This window comes from Tenrec ecaudatus, chromosome 1, assembly GCF_050624435.1.
Source record: "Tenrec ecaudatus isolate mTenEca1 chromosome 1, mTenEca1.hap1, whole genome shotgun sequence".
Classification (NCBI taxonomy): Eukaryota; Metazoa; Chordata; class Mammalia; order Afrosoricida; family Tenrecidae; genus Tenrec; species Tenrec ecaudatus.
Window position 1 is genome coordinate 187,005,986 of NC_134530.1, and position 17,036 is coordinate 187,023,021.

The 17,036-nt window shown below is 36.0% G+C and overlaps 1 protein-coding gene across 8 annotated transcripts in view; it reads left to right on the plus strand.

The window, feature by feature from the left end:
• The window catches only part of RABGAP1L (RAB GTPase activating protein 1 like), an 828,618-nt gene that overhangs the window by 111,550 nt on the left and 700,032 nt on the right, over positions 1 to 17,036 (plus strand). For all 8 annotated transcript variants that reach the window (XM_075527714.1, XM_075527698.1, XM_075527727.1 and 5 more), the window contains 2 exons: positions 406 to 563; positions 2,094 to 2,204. In XM_075527714.1, coding sequence (XP_075383829.1) covers positions 406 to 563; positions 2,094 to 2,204 — 269 coding nt within the window. The remainder of the gene's footprint in view (positions 1 to 405; positions 564 to 2,093; positions 2,205 to 17,036) is intronic.

The window sequence follows — 17,036 nt, forward strand, 5'->3', positions numbered from 1 at the left end:
CTAAGTTTGGAAGCAGACTTTACCTTTGAACTTCAAAATTTTTGTAACACGAATTGATGTCCTGCAACAAATTTCATTACAAATTTTTGCTGAAATTCCCATTTGAGGGATACATTTAGTAGCACTTCCTCTTAGATTCACACTGATGATAGTTTTTAGCATGAAATAATTTGGAATAAAAGTATATATTTTATCATAGTTTTTCCACCCATCTCTAATGCACAAGGATTAGAAAGAAGTATGTCACACAATAACTAAACAACTGATAGATGCTTAGACTGTATTTGTGTATCTGCTTAAGAAAATTATGAGTATAGAAAGCTTTGGATTCAAGAATTGAAGGAAAAGGTGTTGGGGCACAGTTAAAACATTTGCTTGATGGTATTTCCATATTTATTCTTCTAGGTAAGCAGAATTTTATATAGTTTCTGTACAGCATTCAAACGTTCTTCTAGACAAGTGCCTGATGTTAAAGACTCGGTGATTCCTACCCCTGACAGTGATGTGTTTACCTTCAGTGTCTCCTTGGAGGTCAAAGAAGATGATGGAAAAGGAAACTTTAGGTGAGGATACTTTGGAAAGCATAACAATTTAGCAATATACCTGAATTACAATATTACCTGGTATACAGTTTTAGAAACAATGTAATGTTTCATTGATAATAAAATTCTTAGTTGCTGAATGAATCATTTCTTTCTCATGCCTTTCAGATATTTATTTAAATGATTTCTTTAAAAAAGTCATTTTATTGGGGGCTCCTACAACTTTTATCACAATCCATCCATCAATCCATTATGTCAAGCACATTTGTACATTTGTTGCCCTCATCATTCTCAAAACATTTGCTTTTTACTTGAGCCCTTGGTATTATGATTTTCTTAATGAAGCTCAAAATACTGATGTTTCTTAAAACAATAAAATTAAAATAAAAGACTATCACTTCTAAATTAATTTTCTAGGGATATTATTGCACAATTGTCGATGTATACAATTTTTTTATTAGCATTATAAAAAACTTTTCATTACAATGTTCTTAAGCAAAAATCATTTTTAAGGGTTTCAAGAAGCATATAGGTTCGCTGTGAGTCAGAATTGACTTGATGGCACTGAACTTTTGTTTTAAGTAGCATATTAGGCTTCCGGTGGTGGCTAGGGTGGCACACAAATGGTTTTTGTTTGACTGCTAACCTAAAGGTTGGTGGTTCAAACCCTTGTAGTGATGCTGTGGAAGAGAGCCCTGATGGTCTGCTTTCATAAAGATGAAACCTACAGAATTCAGTTCTAGCCTATGACTCATAGCCACATGGTGACATGTTTGGTGTTTTGGTTTTAGTTGGTCTATTGTGTGCTTTGACCATAGTTCCATTAGCCAATTCCATCTTTTTAAATTTAAGAATATTTTTCTCCAATTCAGAGAAAGCAGGAAATAATTGTTATTTAATAATCATTTATATGTTGTAACTATGCTTTTAATTTCAATAGTAGTTACTAGGTTGGCCTTTTATTACCTATGCTTTACAAATAAAGACATTGAATTTCAGGTCAAGTAATTTGGTCATTGTATTTTTTCAGACAACATGTTTAGTCATTCATTGTTTAATGAATTTGTAATAGGTAGCCTGGCCCAGCCTGAAAGTTTACTAACTCATCTCTGATTTATGTCTCTTTGTCCTTCTTTTACTTGTATTTTCTTGGATATTTCACAGATATCGTAAGCTCTTTTTTCACATGATTTTGTGCTGCCTATCCTTGTGTTGAAAGTATGCATGGCCACTCAGACAGCTAAGTTATAAATGTGGCAGTCTTAAAAAATTAAATATACTGTATTACCAAGTTCATTATTGTAAAAAAAAATAAATTCTGACATTATATAATGTCACTTTTCCCTTCTGGTTTTAACATATAAATCAACGGAAAATTTAATTTAATTTTTAACTTGTTACACTGTAGGAAGATAAGAGTTAAGTGTATATTAAGAATAAGCAAGTTGTTACCTAAATATTTGGTTCAGTTTCAAGACCACAATAGATTACAACCTTTTTATAAAGTACTGTGTTGGTAACACCTGGGTCTTTTTTCCTTTCACATTTCAGTCCTGTGCCGAAGGATAGAGATAAATTTTATTTCAAGTTAAAACAAGGAGTAGAGAAGAAGATTGTGATAACAGTGCAGCAACTTTCTAACAAAGAATTAGCCATTGAAAGGTAAGCAGACTGCTCAGAAATGCTACCACAATTTGTATTGACAGTGTAATTATATTTAAAGAAACATCTTGATTCTCAACTGTATTACACACAGGTTTAGCCTACTTCAGTTTCTCTGTTCAGAAATGATACTGAGAATAATAATGTTTTCGTTACTTAAAAAAGTTAGATGCAACCAGGTCATTGAAAATCTCAATTGATGGGGAGAAATAAACATGAAGTGACTTTATTTTGAATAATAACTGCTCCACCCTGTTGTTTGACATTGCTTTTTGTTGTTTCTTTTGGAAGACTTTAGATAGGGCAATAATAATGTAACTTCTTAATCACTTTAATTATTCAGATGATCATTTGGTTATTGAATCTCACAAGTTTTTGTATATATTATCTACACACATATCTTAAGTACATTTAACCACAAAATCAAAACAAAACAAAGCAAAAAGCCTGGAAAAATTTTCAAAAGAGGCTATTAATAAATCAATCCAAATATTTGTAATATAGATAATAGATGAAACACTGCTATTTATAATATGCAAAGAATTTTTAACAGTTGCTGAATAAAAGGAAAAAATAGCTAAGAGAATGAATAGATAAATCATAAGAAAGCGATTTAGAAGGTTGTGAAATATGTAAGGAGATCCAATTCATGAGCAGTCAAGAAAATGTAATTTAAGGTAACAATAAAATAGCAAATTGGCAAAAATAACATATTGCTGATAGAATGTAAGAAAAGAGTATTCTCAAATTGTTCATGGAAATACGAATTATGACACCTTTTTGAAAACAATCTGGCAACATTTATAAAGATAAAATAACTATAATTGGACACCCCAGTCCCACTTCAGGGAATTTATCCTATTGAAAAAAAAATTATCTAAGGGTGTTTATCACAATATTGTTTTTAGTAGAAAAAAAGCTGGAAATGAAATGATGGATATCTGTAAGGAATTGTTTGAATAATATATGGAATATAGTAACAAAAATATGTACTCATGTTTATCAGATGACTTGAATAGATTTAATGAGCTATTGTTGAATGGAAAAATAAAAAAAACAAAAACAAAAAAAGAGCATTATATCTTTTTATGCCAATTAGGTCCATAGAAGCAAAATTTAAACATCTCTGTGTGATTTTAGAATTATACAGAAAAATATAAACATACACACTAGAAAAATGTCAATTATTACCACAGAACAGTATGTAATACCATTTATATACATAATACTACATGTTTGGGTATATATATATTTAATATATTAATTTAAAAGATTAAACTTTCTGCCAAGTATAAAATTCCAATCTTATTTTCTTCACTTTTCCAGGCATGATGCCCTATCTCTAGAGCAATGATTCCCAACCTTCCTAATGTGGCGATCCATTAGTACAGTTCTTCATGTTGAGGTGACCTCCAGCCATAAAATTATTTCCGTTGCCACTTCATAACCGTCATTTTGCTACTGTTATGAATCGGGAAACCCCTGTGAAAGGGTCGTTCGACCCCAAAGGGATTGTGACCCACAGGTTGAGAAACGCTGCTCTAAAGACTGGTTCCTCCTGATACCATCTCCAAAGAATATAAGACTGAGTCTTGGCATCCTCACTTCTAAGGAATATTGTGACTGTACTTCCTCCAGGAAAGACTTGTGTGTTAGACTGGGTTGACTAGAGAAACAAATCCAGAATTACTCATGTGTATAAGAAAGAGCTTTATATCAAAGAGTAATTGTATATTAAGAAAACATCTCAGCCCATTCCAGATCAAATCCTTAAGTCTGATTTTAGCCCATAATTCCAATACTAGCTCGAAATCCTTCTTCAGACTCACACAATCACATGCAATGATGAAAAATGCAGGAAGATCACAGGTCGGTGGGTGCAAAGTCTTGTAGATACCGTGGTGGTGGAAACATCTCAGCACTGGTCCAGGTCTCCACGTGGCTGCTCCAGCTTTCTGAGTGTCACCTTCTCTGAAGGTGAAGCAGAGAGACAGTGCTCTTGCAGATCTCCTTGTGGCTTGTTAACAGGAAGATGAAGGCAGAGAAAGAGAGAGGAAGTTCCCAGAATACTCATGAGAAGGACCTGCCCACAAGGCAGTATCATCAGGCTGTGAACTGACTGACAGGCTAGACTCCATCCCTACGCTTATTTATCAAATTGACACAAAATTATGTAACTACCACATTCTGGAAGACCATGGTTTGTATTCTCAGCAACATCATAATTTAGATATATCAATTCTGTGGTCTTCCTTATTCATTATCCAACACTCACAAGCATATGAAATGACTAACATTCTCATGGCTTGCTCACCTCTGTCCTGAAAGTGACAAGCTTGCTTTGACATTGAAGAGGCCCTTTGTAGCACATTTGTCTAATACAGTGTTTTGATTTCTTAGCCACTGCTTCCGTGTGGGTGGATTGTGGGTCCAAAGAAAATAAAATCCTAGATAACTTCAATTTGTTCTCCATCTATCTTGATATTATCTCTTGGTCTAGTTTGAAAATTTATTTTCTTTACCTGAGCTGTCATCAGTACTGAAGTCTTTTATCTTCATCAGTAAGTGCTTCAAGTCATTCTGACTTTTATCGAGCAAGGTTATATTATCTGCATATTGCAGGTTGTTAATGAGCCCAATCCTGAAGCTGCATTCTTCTTAATATAGCTAATAATCTAATATTATTTGATCAGCATAAAAATTTAATAAATATGACGAAAGTATACAAACTGACACACACTTGTCCTGATGTATGTTATGGGAATTAGGGTCTTGCCTTCACCGAGAGAGAGATTTGCTCTGGTAGACATAGGAGCAATACTGGAGAACTTTCATCAGAAGCTCCTAGGAGGGAGTTGCTATATAACTGGTACAGCTGGAATGCAAATTGGCTTGCTTGTACATGCCTACCTTGGCTAAGGGTTCTCACTTCCTGGCAATATTCTCAACATCATTCCAACATGTCCTGTTCCCCCAGATGATGTTGGATATCAAGGGGTTCTGAGAAATGTATCTGAGGGTGAGGTAAAGTCAGCATCTGCCCCTGACCCAGGTCTCCACTTCCACTTCTCCTGGTCTCAGTTTGAAAATATACAGTATCCTTTGTTCTGTTTGAAAACTGCCTCTTGGTGTGTGTTCAGCCTCTGCATGAGCACGATTAGGTGTTTTAGGACTCTCTTTCTTTTTAATGTTATCCGTGGTTTTTATTTTCGACATAATCAATGACTGTGCATAGTCAATAGAAAACAAGTCAACATCTTTTTAGCCCTCTGTGCTTTTTGCCAAGATTCATCTGATGTTAGTAATGCTATCATTTGCTGTACAAGAAAGGATATCCAGCTTGAATTTCTGGCAGCTCCCTGTTGATGTACTGCTGTAACCATTTTTGAATTATCTTTATTAAAATTTTATTCGCAAATGGTATTTGTTAGATAAATTATGCCTTCTTTTGGGCCATCTTTCTTTGGAATAAGCACACATATGGATCTCTTCCAATCAGTTGGTCAGGCAACTCTCTTCCAAATTTATTGACATGGTCTAGTAAGTGCTTCCAGTGGTGCTTCAGTTGGTTGAAACATATCAGTTGGTATTCCATCAATTCATGAAAACTTGTTTTTCTACTAACGCTTTCAGTGCAGTAGTACTTCTTCCTTCAAACTTCTGCCTCTTGATCACATGTCACTGTTTGAAATGGTTGAAAATTGACCAGTTACTTTAGTACAGTGACTGTGTAGTCCTTCCATCTTTTTCTTCTTATTTTTTTACAGTTTTATTCACATAAAATTTATGTTTCACACAATTCAATGGTTTACATATGGTATTAGTAATTATATAATCATTATAGCCAGTTTTAGAACACCTTTCTTCATGTTTATATCCTTAACTCCACATTTCCCCCAACCTACCCTACTATAACTCTAAGAAAATTAATCTATTTACTGTCTCTATGGATTTACCTATAAAGATTTCATATAAAGAAAATCGTACTCCCTACCCCAACCCCAATAAAAACAACAAAATAAAACTGGAAATCCTCAATTCAAAAGAAAACAGAAAATAATAAAAAATAGAACAACTTTAAAATTGCTCAATAAGTGCAAACAAATGATAAGAAGTTAAATTTTAGCATAATTATAACTACAGTAATCTACTTTCTAGTCCACTCTGTTTGAGGCTAAGACTTTCACATCCCTAGTCAATGGACTGAGGAAATCCAATGGAGGCTTAATCCACAAGGGGGCTCTGCAAATGGATTTTGGTCTTTCGCTGCTCTCCATAGCTGTTTGCAAACGGGGTTCTCAGAAGTTAAAACTCTAATAAAATTCTCTTGTCTGATCATGGATTTTATTATTTACACTCTTGGATCACACAGGCTGGTATTATCCTTCTGAGTGGACTTAGCTGACACGTCACTTAGCTGCTTGTTTTAAGACAAGCCTTTAAAAGTCTAGATGATACTCTTTCTCATAGTTAGGTACTATCTTAAAAAATTTTTTTACCACACTTTGTTATATATATTCCACTTATAGGCAGAATTAGTGGTTTTGTGTTAGTCTGGGTAGACTAGAGAAACAAATTTAATAGACACTCATGTGTATAAGAAAGAGCTTTGTCTAGACACCCACAAATGCCCCCTGACTCCCAGCTTCCTCCTCCATGCAAATATATAAATGAGGATGGGGAAATAGATCTAAGTGTCTACATTTATAGGTTTAGTATTAAGGTGGCAGAGGGACCTTGGGCCTCTACTCAAGCACTCACTCAATGCATAAATATTTTCTTTTATTAAATTGGCACCCTGTGATGCTCACTCTCCCGACACAACTGCTGAGGCCAAAGCGGGTGAACGGGTAAATGTGGTGAGGAAAGCTTATGGTGCCCGGCTATCAAAAGAGATAGTGACTGTGGTCTTAAAGGCTTGAAGATAAACAAGCGGCCATCTAGCTCAGAGGCAACAAAGCCCACATGGAAGAACACACCAGCCAGTGTGATCACGAGGTGCCAAAGGGTCCAGGTATAAGGCATCATGCAAAAAAAAAAGAAAAGAGAGATATATATGTATATGTCTATATATATGTATGTGTGTGTATATATATATACCATATATATATACCATATATATATACCATATTGAATGAAGGGGGAAGAGCAGAGTGGAGACCTAAGACTCAAGTGTCGGCCACTGGAGATCCCCTCATAGAGGGGTTTAGGAGAGGAGATGGGTCAGTCAGGGTGCGAGGTAGTACCGATGAAGAACACAGCTTTCCCCCAGATCCTGGATGCTTGCTCCCACCAACTACCATGATCCGAATTCTACCTTGCAGGACTGGATAGGGCAGAGGTTGTACACTTGTACATATGGGGGCTGGAGGCACAGGGAATCCAGGGTGGATGATACCTTCAGGACCAGGATGTGAGGGGTGATGCTGGGAGAGTGGAGGGTGAGTGGGTTGGAAATGGGGAACCGATTACAAGGATCCACATGTGACCTCCTCCCTGGGAGATGGACGGCAGAGAAGGGGGGTGAAGGGAGACTCCAGATAGGGCAAGATATGACAAAATAACAATGTATAAATTACCAAGGGCACATGAGGAAGGGGGTAGCGGGGAGGGAGGGAAAAAAAAAGTGGACCTGATGCAAAGGGCTTAAGTGGATAGCAAATGCTTTGAGAATGATTGGGGCAGGGAATGTGCGGATGTGCTTTATACAATTGATGTATGTATATGTATGGATTGTGATAAGAGTTGTATGAGCCCCTAATAAAATGTTTAATTAAAAAAAAAGAAAGAGCTTTATATACAAGAGCAATTGAATATTGAGAAAACATCTCAGCCCAGTCTAGATCAAGTTCATAAGTCTGACATTAGCCCATATGCCTGATACCAACCTATAAATTCCTCTGATGCCGAATGCAGGAAGATCTCAGGCCAGGTGATGGAATATTTTGTGGATCCAGTGGCAGTGTAAGCATCTCAGCGCTGGCAGGGGTCTCCACATGGTTCCTCGGCTAGCATAGCTCTATGTGTCTTCTCAACAGGAATGTCTCATAGGGTGTAAGCTTGTGTCTTGCCTCCAGAGAGCTATTTATCTTATCAGTAACTCCAAATGAGGTCATCAAGTTGGGTCCTGATTGACAGGCTAAACTCCACCCCTTCAACCTTAAGTCTCAAATTGACAACAGATTATGTAACTTCTACAAACTTGTTGAGAAGTAATTTATGTAAGTAAATTAAGTCACTTCCATAAAACATTTGGCAATTCTAATAATCATATCATTAGTCTATCCAATAGTATGGAACTTAAGTACTATTGAGAAAAGGAAATGTACATGTATAGGAAAACCTTTTAGACTAAAATACATTGGATGGTCACTCGTACAGGTTAAATATTTTAAAAATGGAACATTAGTTTTAGAAAGCAGTGATAGTTTAGTCATTAGGCAAACATTTCAGTAATGCTCATTACTAAGTCAGAACCATCTGCAGGAGCAAAAAATGTCACAAAAAGCAAAGGGAGTATTTAAATAGCAAATGTATGGGTAGTCTTAAGTTGCCAATTATTGGGTTTTCCATTTTCTTTTAATGTCCCGCAGTAGTCAATATTATGCTCATATAATCATTCAGTATTTCAACAACTTAAGGCTTGGATTTTTTCTTCTGTATGTTCAACTGGAGATATACCACACATGTTCTTCCTTTTGTGTTTACTAATTTGAGGTATTTTCACATTTTATTATAATACTACATTTTGTGTTCTTGAGCTACTCTGAAACTTTCTACTCACCTCTTTAACTTCATCACATTTTATTCAGTACAGTTATTCTGTATTCAAATATAAGTTTGAGTCTCTCTTGACATCCACTTTTCCTTTTTTCCCCCTGTATTTTTAATGACCTCTGCTTTCTTTATGTATGATGTCCTTGGTGGGATCCCACAGCTCCCCTGGTCTTCAGCCATTAGTGTTCCATGTGTCAAGTCTGCTTTTGAAGTATTCTCCAAATTTAGGTGTTATATACCCAAGAATGTGTTTTGACTCCCATGAAGTTGTTTTATAATATTCTTCAGTTTAAACCTCAACTTGCATACGAGCAATTGATGGTCTGTTCTGCAGTCAGCCCCTGGTCTTGTTTTCAGTGGCAATTTTGAGGTTTTCCATTAGTTTCTTTCCACAGATAGACTTAATATGATCCTACATATCCATCTGGCAAAGTATATGTATACTACTTATATTGTTAAAAAAAATGCTGCTTGCAGTGAGGAAGATATTGGTCTTGCAAAAATTCTATCATGGGATCTCTAGTTTTGTTTCTATCAAGAAGGATTCTGTCAAGTATAGTATTTCTTTTCTATACTTATCTTTCCTCTTTGTTTCTAACTTTCACATTCCAATCACCAGTAAATATCAGTGCATCTTTATTGCATGTTTGCTTAATTCCAACTGGAATATTGGTAGAATTCAATGTTTTCTTTACTGGTTTCAGTGGTTGTTGCATAAATTTGAGTAACACTTATATTAACTAATTTTCCTTTAAAAAAAGTCACTGCCACTGAGTCAAATACAACTCATAGTGACTTTAAAAGGCAGAGTAGAATTACCCCTTTGGGTTTTTGAGACTTTTAAGTCTATGGTAACAGGTAGCTTCGTCTTTCTCCTGCAGAGGGATTGACTGACAGGTTTAAACCCATTGAATCAATGCTGCTCATTCCTGCTCTGTCCTACGAGGGTTTCTATAAGTTGGAATTGACTTCATGACAATGAGTGTTTGGTTTATAGTTTAGTACTGTGCTTAATTATTTGGGTCTTTCAAATGTCTCAGAATTGAATAATGAGATTCCACTTCCTGTTCCTTGTCCTTATGGTACTACTTCATCATTTTTTTTAACTTTATATTTTTTGAGCCTTTCCTGTGTGGTGTAGTTAAAGAAACAATCAAACCAGCTTTTAGTGAGTCTGAAGTTACACAGGTAAAGAAACAGTAATCAATTTTGTTGGATGATGTAACTTTTAATAAGTTTTTAGGTGCTGTTGAGTTGGTTCTGACTCATAGTGACTCAGTGTATGTAGAATAAAGTGTTACCCTGTCCTGCTTTATCCTTATAGTTGCAGCCATGGTATCGATCTATTTCCTTGGGGGTGGCAGGGGGGAAGAAGGGGGAGCCTTCTTCTTTTTCACTGACCCTCTGTGAAATATAGCGTCTTTTACCAAATAGAGCGTCTTTTCCCACAATCTGGTCTCTCTCAATACCATGTCCAAAGTATGTGAAATCATGTCTAGTCATCCTCCTTTTTAAGAAGCATTCTGGTTGTATTTCTCCCAAGACAGATTTATTTGTTCTTTTGACAGTCTGTGGTACTTTTATTATTCTTCATCAGTACCTTAATTCACATTCATCAGTATTTCAGCCTTCCTAGTCTGATATTATTTAGTAAGTATTATTTTAAAACCTTGGAATTTTATGATTAAATAACATATTAATGTGATACTGTATCTGAATATAAGGCAGTCATTTATCTATTGAGAGGCTCTAAGTTTGTTTTACTTGGATGCAGAACAATAGATTTATATATGAAATAGTTGAATGCCTAATTATGATATATTTTTGATATATTTGTAAAACTAATTTGGTTAAACAATTATACACAAATGTTTGAAAGAAATTTAAAAAATAATGACTATGTTTCTTTTTGGCCATTTATGTTCATAAAGTAATTTTATTCAAAGACTTCCATAATTTTAAATATCCATGCCTTCATCACCACAGAAGCTACTTTCTAAATAATTTTAATGAATATTTTCCCAGCACTTTATCTCAGTTTTGGGGTAAGTTGTTTGAGATAAAGCACTATTGAAATATTATATGTTGCTGTCTTTATGATTTTTACCTAAAGCATTAGTATATATTTATATAAAACTAGGGCAGTTATTTAAAAAAATACTTCCCATTTTAAAACAGAGAAAATACCTGTTGTCATCAAGTTGGTTCCGACTTAAAATGACCCTATAATGCAAAGTAGTACTGTTTCCCAGGGTTCCTAAGATTTTATGGAGTTAGATTCCTCTGGAAGATGCAGTCTTTCCCATGGAGTGGCTGGTGAATTTAAGCCGCCATCTTTGGGTTAGCACCAAGCCACTGTACCACCAGGACTCCTTAATCACTTACTTGAATGCTTTCCTTTTAATGTAACTAATCATGTATCTTATACTTGCAACTATGGCTTATATTTTAGCAGTAATCACTAAATCTAAGGTTTCTTAGTTTCCTTTTAATTTAAAAATAATTTATTTTACTTTTATTGTTGAGAATATACAAATCAGAAAATACACACCAATTCACCTATTTCTGCATATATAATTCAGTAATATTTATTATATTCCTTGAGGTTCATCTTCTTTTTGTAACTCGTTCTTCCTTCATTAACATAAACTCACTGTCTCTTAAATTTACTATCTTATCTTCTAGTTGCTGGTGTCACTTAGCTCCTATAGATGATCTGGAAGAACATAATGCTTAAGACAGACAGTCTTTACTAGTTTAGCAAAAACGATTATTTGGTGTTAAGATTTCAGGGTATATTTTGGTTTAAGGGTTAAAGATTATGTCAGGGCAAATAGTCTCAGGGGTTTATCCTGTTTCTATGGATGCAGAAAGTCTGCATTTCATGAGAAATTTAAATTCTGCTCAGCATTTTCCTACTTTTGATCTGCATTATTCTAGACTCTTTGAACAAAATGTTGGTAATGGTATCTTGCCACCATCCAACTTTCTGGTTTCATGGCAAAAGAAGCAAGCAATTGTTCATGGAGGCAATTGCCCACACATTCCATTTTCTCTTATCCCTAACACACCTTCCTTTTGTTCCTGAAGAATAAAGACCAACTATTGAAATGTTGTTTTCAGGCTTGTAAGACCCCATGCACCTAACTGGGAAGTAGATCAGAGGCACTGAACACGATATAAGAACAATGAACTAGGATGGCCTATGAAACCAGGACACTAAACCTCCAAATTAAGAAACTAAATCTCATGAAATATTTGATTACATACAATTAGCTTCAGTAGCTACTTTTTTTTCCTGGTCAGTTTATGTCTATCACACAGCTTTTTCCAGTTCAACTTTTTCCAGGTGTACAACTTATTGACAACAATTACATTAAACATCTATGCTACCCTCTGCTTAATCAATGCAATTTGTTATCATTTTAAATCAAATCTTTGTTTTCGTTTTCACTCATCATATCAGATGATTTCTACAAATATCCACACAGAAATTGACTGAGATTTCTTCAGGCTATTGAGTTTTCCCCAGACAATACATTATTCAGTATAACAGATAGGATTTCCAAATAAAAAATTGCAAATATTTAAAGTTTCATTTTTTGGAAGAACCCTTGTTTTTATTGAGTTAATGGGTACTTACTATGTTTAAATCACAGTGTACAAGGTTGTCTTCATGGTAATCCAGCAGGTGGCAACCTTGTCAAAAGAATTCTTAACATTTCTGATTGCACCACTGCTGCTGATAAAGCGAATTTGCAATATAAAGACATTGATGTGAAAGGAATTCTTTTATATTATGTAATTTTGATTTATCATCTAAAGGGAAAAATAATGTTATTTAGTTGAAAAATTAATCATTTTTATTATAGAAAATTTCCAACATACACAAACATAGAAAGAACAATGTATTGAAACCCAGTCTACTCATTATACACCCCAAACAATGGTTAATATTATGTGTTTTTTGAAAGTATTGATTTTTAGAATAAAAAGTAATTTTTCTGTGTTCCCATAGTACTTCATGTGGATACTTCATTTTTGATACATTGTATTGCAGTTGTTATCTCTAGCATCTAGTACAGTGCTGGGAACACAGACATTTATATTTAGATATGTAGTTATTGTTTAGAACATATTCTATGCTGGACATTGTTCTAGGTGCTACTTATGAGGTGTAGGTACTATTCATTTTATAGTTGACGAAGCTGAGGCACAGAGAGTTGATCTAAGTCCCTCTGCTCCTAGAATATCCTCTTCCTCTCTACTCTCTATCTTTAAAAGTTTGGTGAAAATGATTAAGAACTATATCAAAATTTCATAAAGTTGGAACATTGCTAAATTTAATTATTATGTAGATTGAATAGTACAATATTGTATCTGATAGGATCCTGTCTTATTTTGTGGATATGTGAAAATTGAATTCATGGCTTGACAATATCTAGTATTAGTTTTATTTTCTTAATTATTCATGTTCTATATTACTTATTAAGCCTTTTTATGGCCTAGACATAAAGGAGAAAAATAATATGTGCTATTTACTGATAACTTAATATGTGATCGCTATTATATAATTTTAATGTTCATAGCCACAGATGACAAAGGTATTATTTTTATTATTGCCCCATTTTTGCAGAGATGAAATAGAGGCTTAATATTAATGAGGTTAAGTGGCCTTAATATTTGGTCAGAGGGTGGTAGAATCCAAATTAAAAGTAATCATAAAAAGGATTGATATTCTTTGTTCATGGCTAGAAGAATTAGAAAGTGAAGACATAAATGTAGGGGCAAGTGATTATTAGTTCAGTGATTTCAAACACAGGAGGCGAGCTGGTTGAATTGTAGAAGCTAAGACGAGCAATGATAAATGAGGGAAGATTCTGAAGTGTGTGGAAAGAGGATATTCTAAGCCTAAGTTCTGAGCAACTCTACCAGAAGCGTTTATGTGTGCATTTCCTATTAGGTCTAGTTTATCTGGTGTTGCCCAAAGAAAAGTCATGACCATCTCTGTCTCTGACCAACTGAGAATCCCGTAATATTTAGTTTCATTACATGTGAAAACATACAGGAGTTTCTTGCACATTGCTACATAGAGAATCTGAAGGCTTTCTTTTCTAACTTTTAAAATCTATAACTAGCACAATGAGCATTTACATGCTTTAAATAAATTGTTAGTTTTGCTTGCCACTCTACAAGTGAGAAGTGTGAGATGGGAATTTTCAGTTTCTGTCGTATTAATTTGTGACTAGTTGATTTTTTACCAAATGTCACTTCTCATTTTTTAACCAAATGATTCAGATCAAATAATGCCATATACATTTACAATACTCTTTACAATTCTTTCACATGAAGAAGTGTTTCAATGACAGTAATCTCCGGTCCTGTAGCGGATTATTTGGGAAAAATATTTTTGCTTTCAAGGGTTTTATGTCTATCCCATTACTCTGCTCCCAGGAATCTGCCTTATGCTTACTGTTCTAACCAGAATGAAGTGTTAATAGAGCAAGCAATAAGCACGTGCGATATTTTGCACGCCAGAAAGGAAGCCTTTCCACAAGTCATTCCTATCTGACCCTGATTTGGGGTGGGGGGATGATCGCTGCATATAGATTAGAAAATGTAGAACATATCATTACTAGCAGTGATCATAACGTTAGACAATATGGAGCAATAGATTTGACTCATGTAGACTGACATTTTTTATTGTGTTTCAGAGATGTGTCTTTTATTTTTTAAATCATTTTATTGGGGGCTCGTACAACTCTTATCACAATCCATACATACATCCATGTGTCAAGAAAATTTGTATATTTGGTGCCTTCATCATTCTTAAAGCATTTGCTTTCTACTTGAGCCCTTGGTTACAGCTCCTCATCTTCCTCCTTTCTCCCCATGTCCTCTGCCTCATGAACCCTGGATAATTTATAAATTATTGTTTTTTTGTCGTGTCTTACTGTCTGACATCTCCCTTCACCCACTTTTCTTTTGTCCATCTCCTAGGGAGGAGATTATATGTAGATCCTTATAATAGGTTCCCCCTTTCTACCTTACCTTCCCTCCACCCTCCCAGTATCCCCTCTCTCACCACTGATCCTGAAGGGTTCATCTGCCCTGGATTCCCTGTGTTTCCAGTTCCTATTTGTACCAGTGTACATCCTCTGGTCTAGCAGGATTTGGAAGATAGAATTGGGATCATGATAGTGGGATGGAGGGGGAGGAAGCATTTGAGTACGAGAGGAAAGTTGTATGTTTCATCGTTGCTACACTGCACCCTGACTGGCTCGTCTCCTCTCTGCGACCCTTCTGTAAGGGGATGTCCAATTGCCTACATATGGGCTTTGTGTCCCCACTCCATACTTCCCCTCATTCACAATGTATGATTTTTTTGTTCTTTGATGCTTGATACCTGATCCCTTTGACACCTCGTGATCACACAGGCTGGTGTGCTTCTTCCATGTGGGCTTTTGTTGCTTCTAAGCTAGATGGCTGGTTGTTTACTTGTAAGCCTTTAAGACCCCAGATGCTGCTATATCTTTTGATAACTGGGCACCATCAGCATTCTTCGCCACATTTGCATATACAACCTGCTTTGTCTTCAGCAATCGTGTTAGGAAAGTGAGCATCATGGTAGGCCAGTTTCACAGAACAAGGTATTCTTGCATTGAGGAAATACTTGAGTTGAGGCCCAATGTCCATATGCTACCTTAATACTAAACCAAAATATATGTACATTGATCTGTTTCTCTATCATTATATATAAATACATTTACATATATACATGCCTGTATTTAGATCTCTATAAATGCCCTTTGCCTCCTAGTTCTTTCCTTTTACCTTCCTCTTGTCCCACTATCATGCTCAACCTTCATTTGGGTTTCAGTAATTCCTGTTACATTGCCCCTGTTCAAGCCTTACCAGGCCTCTTATACCCTCCTTGCCACTGATTTTGGATCACTTGTTGTTCCCTTATCCCTGGGTTTGTTAACACCACTTCCTTTCCCCTACTTCCCCTCTCCTATGTCCCCACAGACCCATCCGTCTCATTGTTTTCTCCATAGTGTTTATCCAGCCTATCTTATCTAGATAAAGCTACAGAGATAATAATATGCACAAAAGAAGACAGAACAAAACAAAGCAACAAAAGAAAAGAAAACAACAACAAAACCCAATGACACAAAAAAAGAAAAGCCTGTAAATAGTTCAAGGTCTGTTTGTTGACCTTTAGGAGTGTTTTCCAGTTGAGTCTCATGGGGTGCCACACCCTGGCCCCAGAGTCTATTTTTGGTACTCCCTAGGACTATCTTTCTCTGCTCCCCTTGCTGTTCTGTTGCAAACCCTTAGTGTTTTGCCTCGATGTCGTGGGGTCAGATCGGGCACAATTCCCAGACTGTCTCTAGTATTATCCCCTGTATGACTTTGGGTCACTGAGGGCTGTTGTGTTTCAGAGTAGGGCCAGCCATATGGTCCTCTCTGTGCATTGGCTGCCCTGAGCAAGTATATCGTCGTGACAGCTTGATGAGCCAGGATGTACTCCACTGTCTCTTCCTCCCCGGTCATTTGTTCCCATGTGCTCTGATAAGACATGTCCCTTTTCCTGAGCTGTAGCTTCAGAGCTGTCCTCTGAAGTAAATTCTTCTATGGGAAGGGACATTTGTCCACATAGTTGGGATTGGGGCCAGCCTCTCAGACCTCGCTACTGGTTCCCTGCTTCAAGCCAGTAATGTTGCATTCACATCTTGGAGCATTGGGTTGAAATTTGGTCTCTTTTTCCCTGTGGAGATATAAACAATACTCGCCCATTAGGTGGGTTAGTGCCCTGTTCTCCCACTACCCATACCCCTCCCCCCGTGCTTTTTAGGTGGCTACAATATGTATCTTGGATTTTGTCTGGCCCCTGTCATACTATCTGGACCTCACCCCAGGAATGTTTGTATACAGTAGCTTTTCCCTGTGGCCCTTTTGCACTTTTCTTTTTTCAGCTTACCTCAGTGGACTCATATTGTACTTGGCCTTTTGTGCTTGGCTTACTTAACTTAGCATAATTTCCCACAGTTC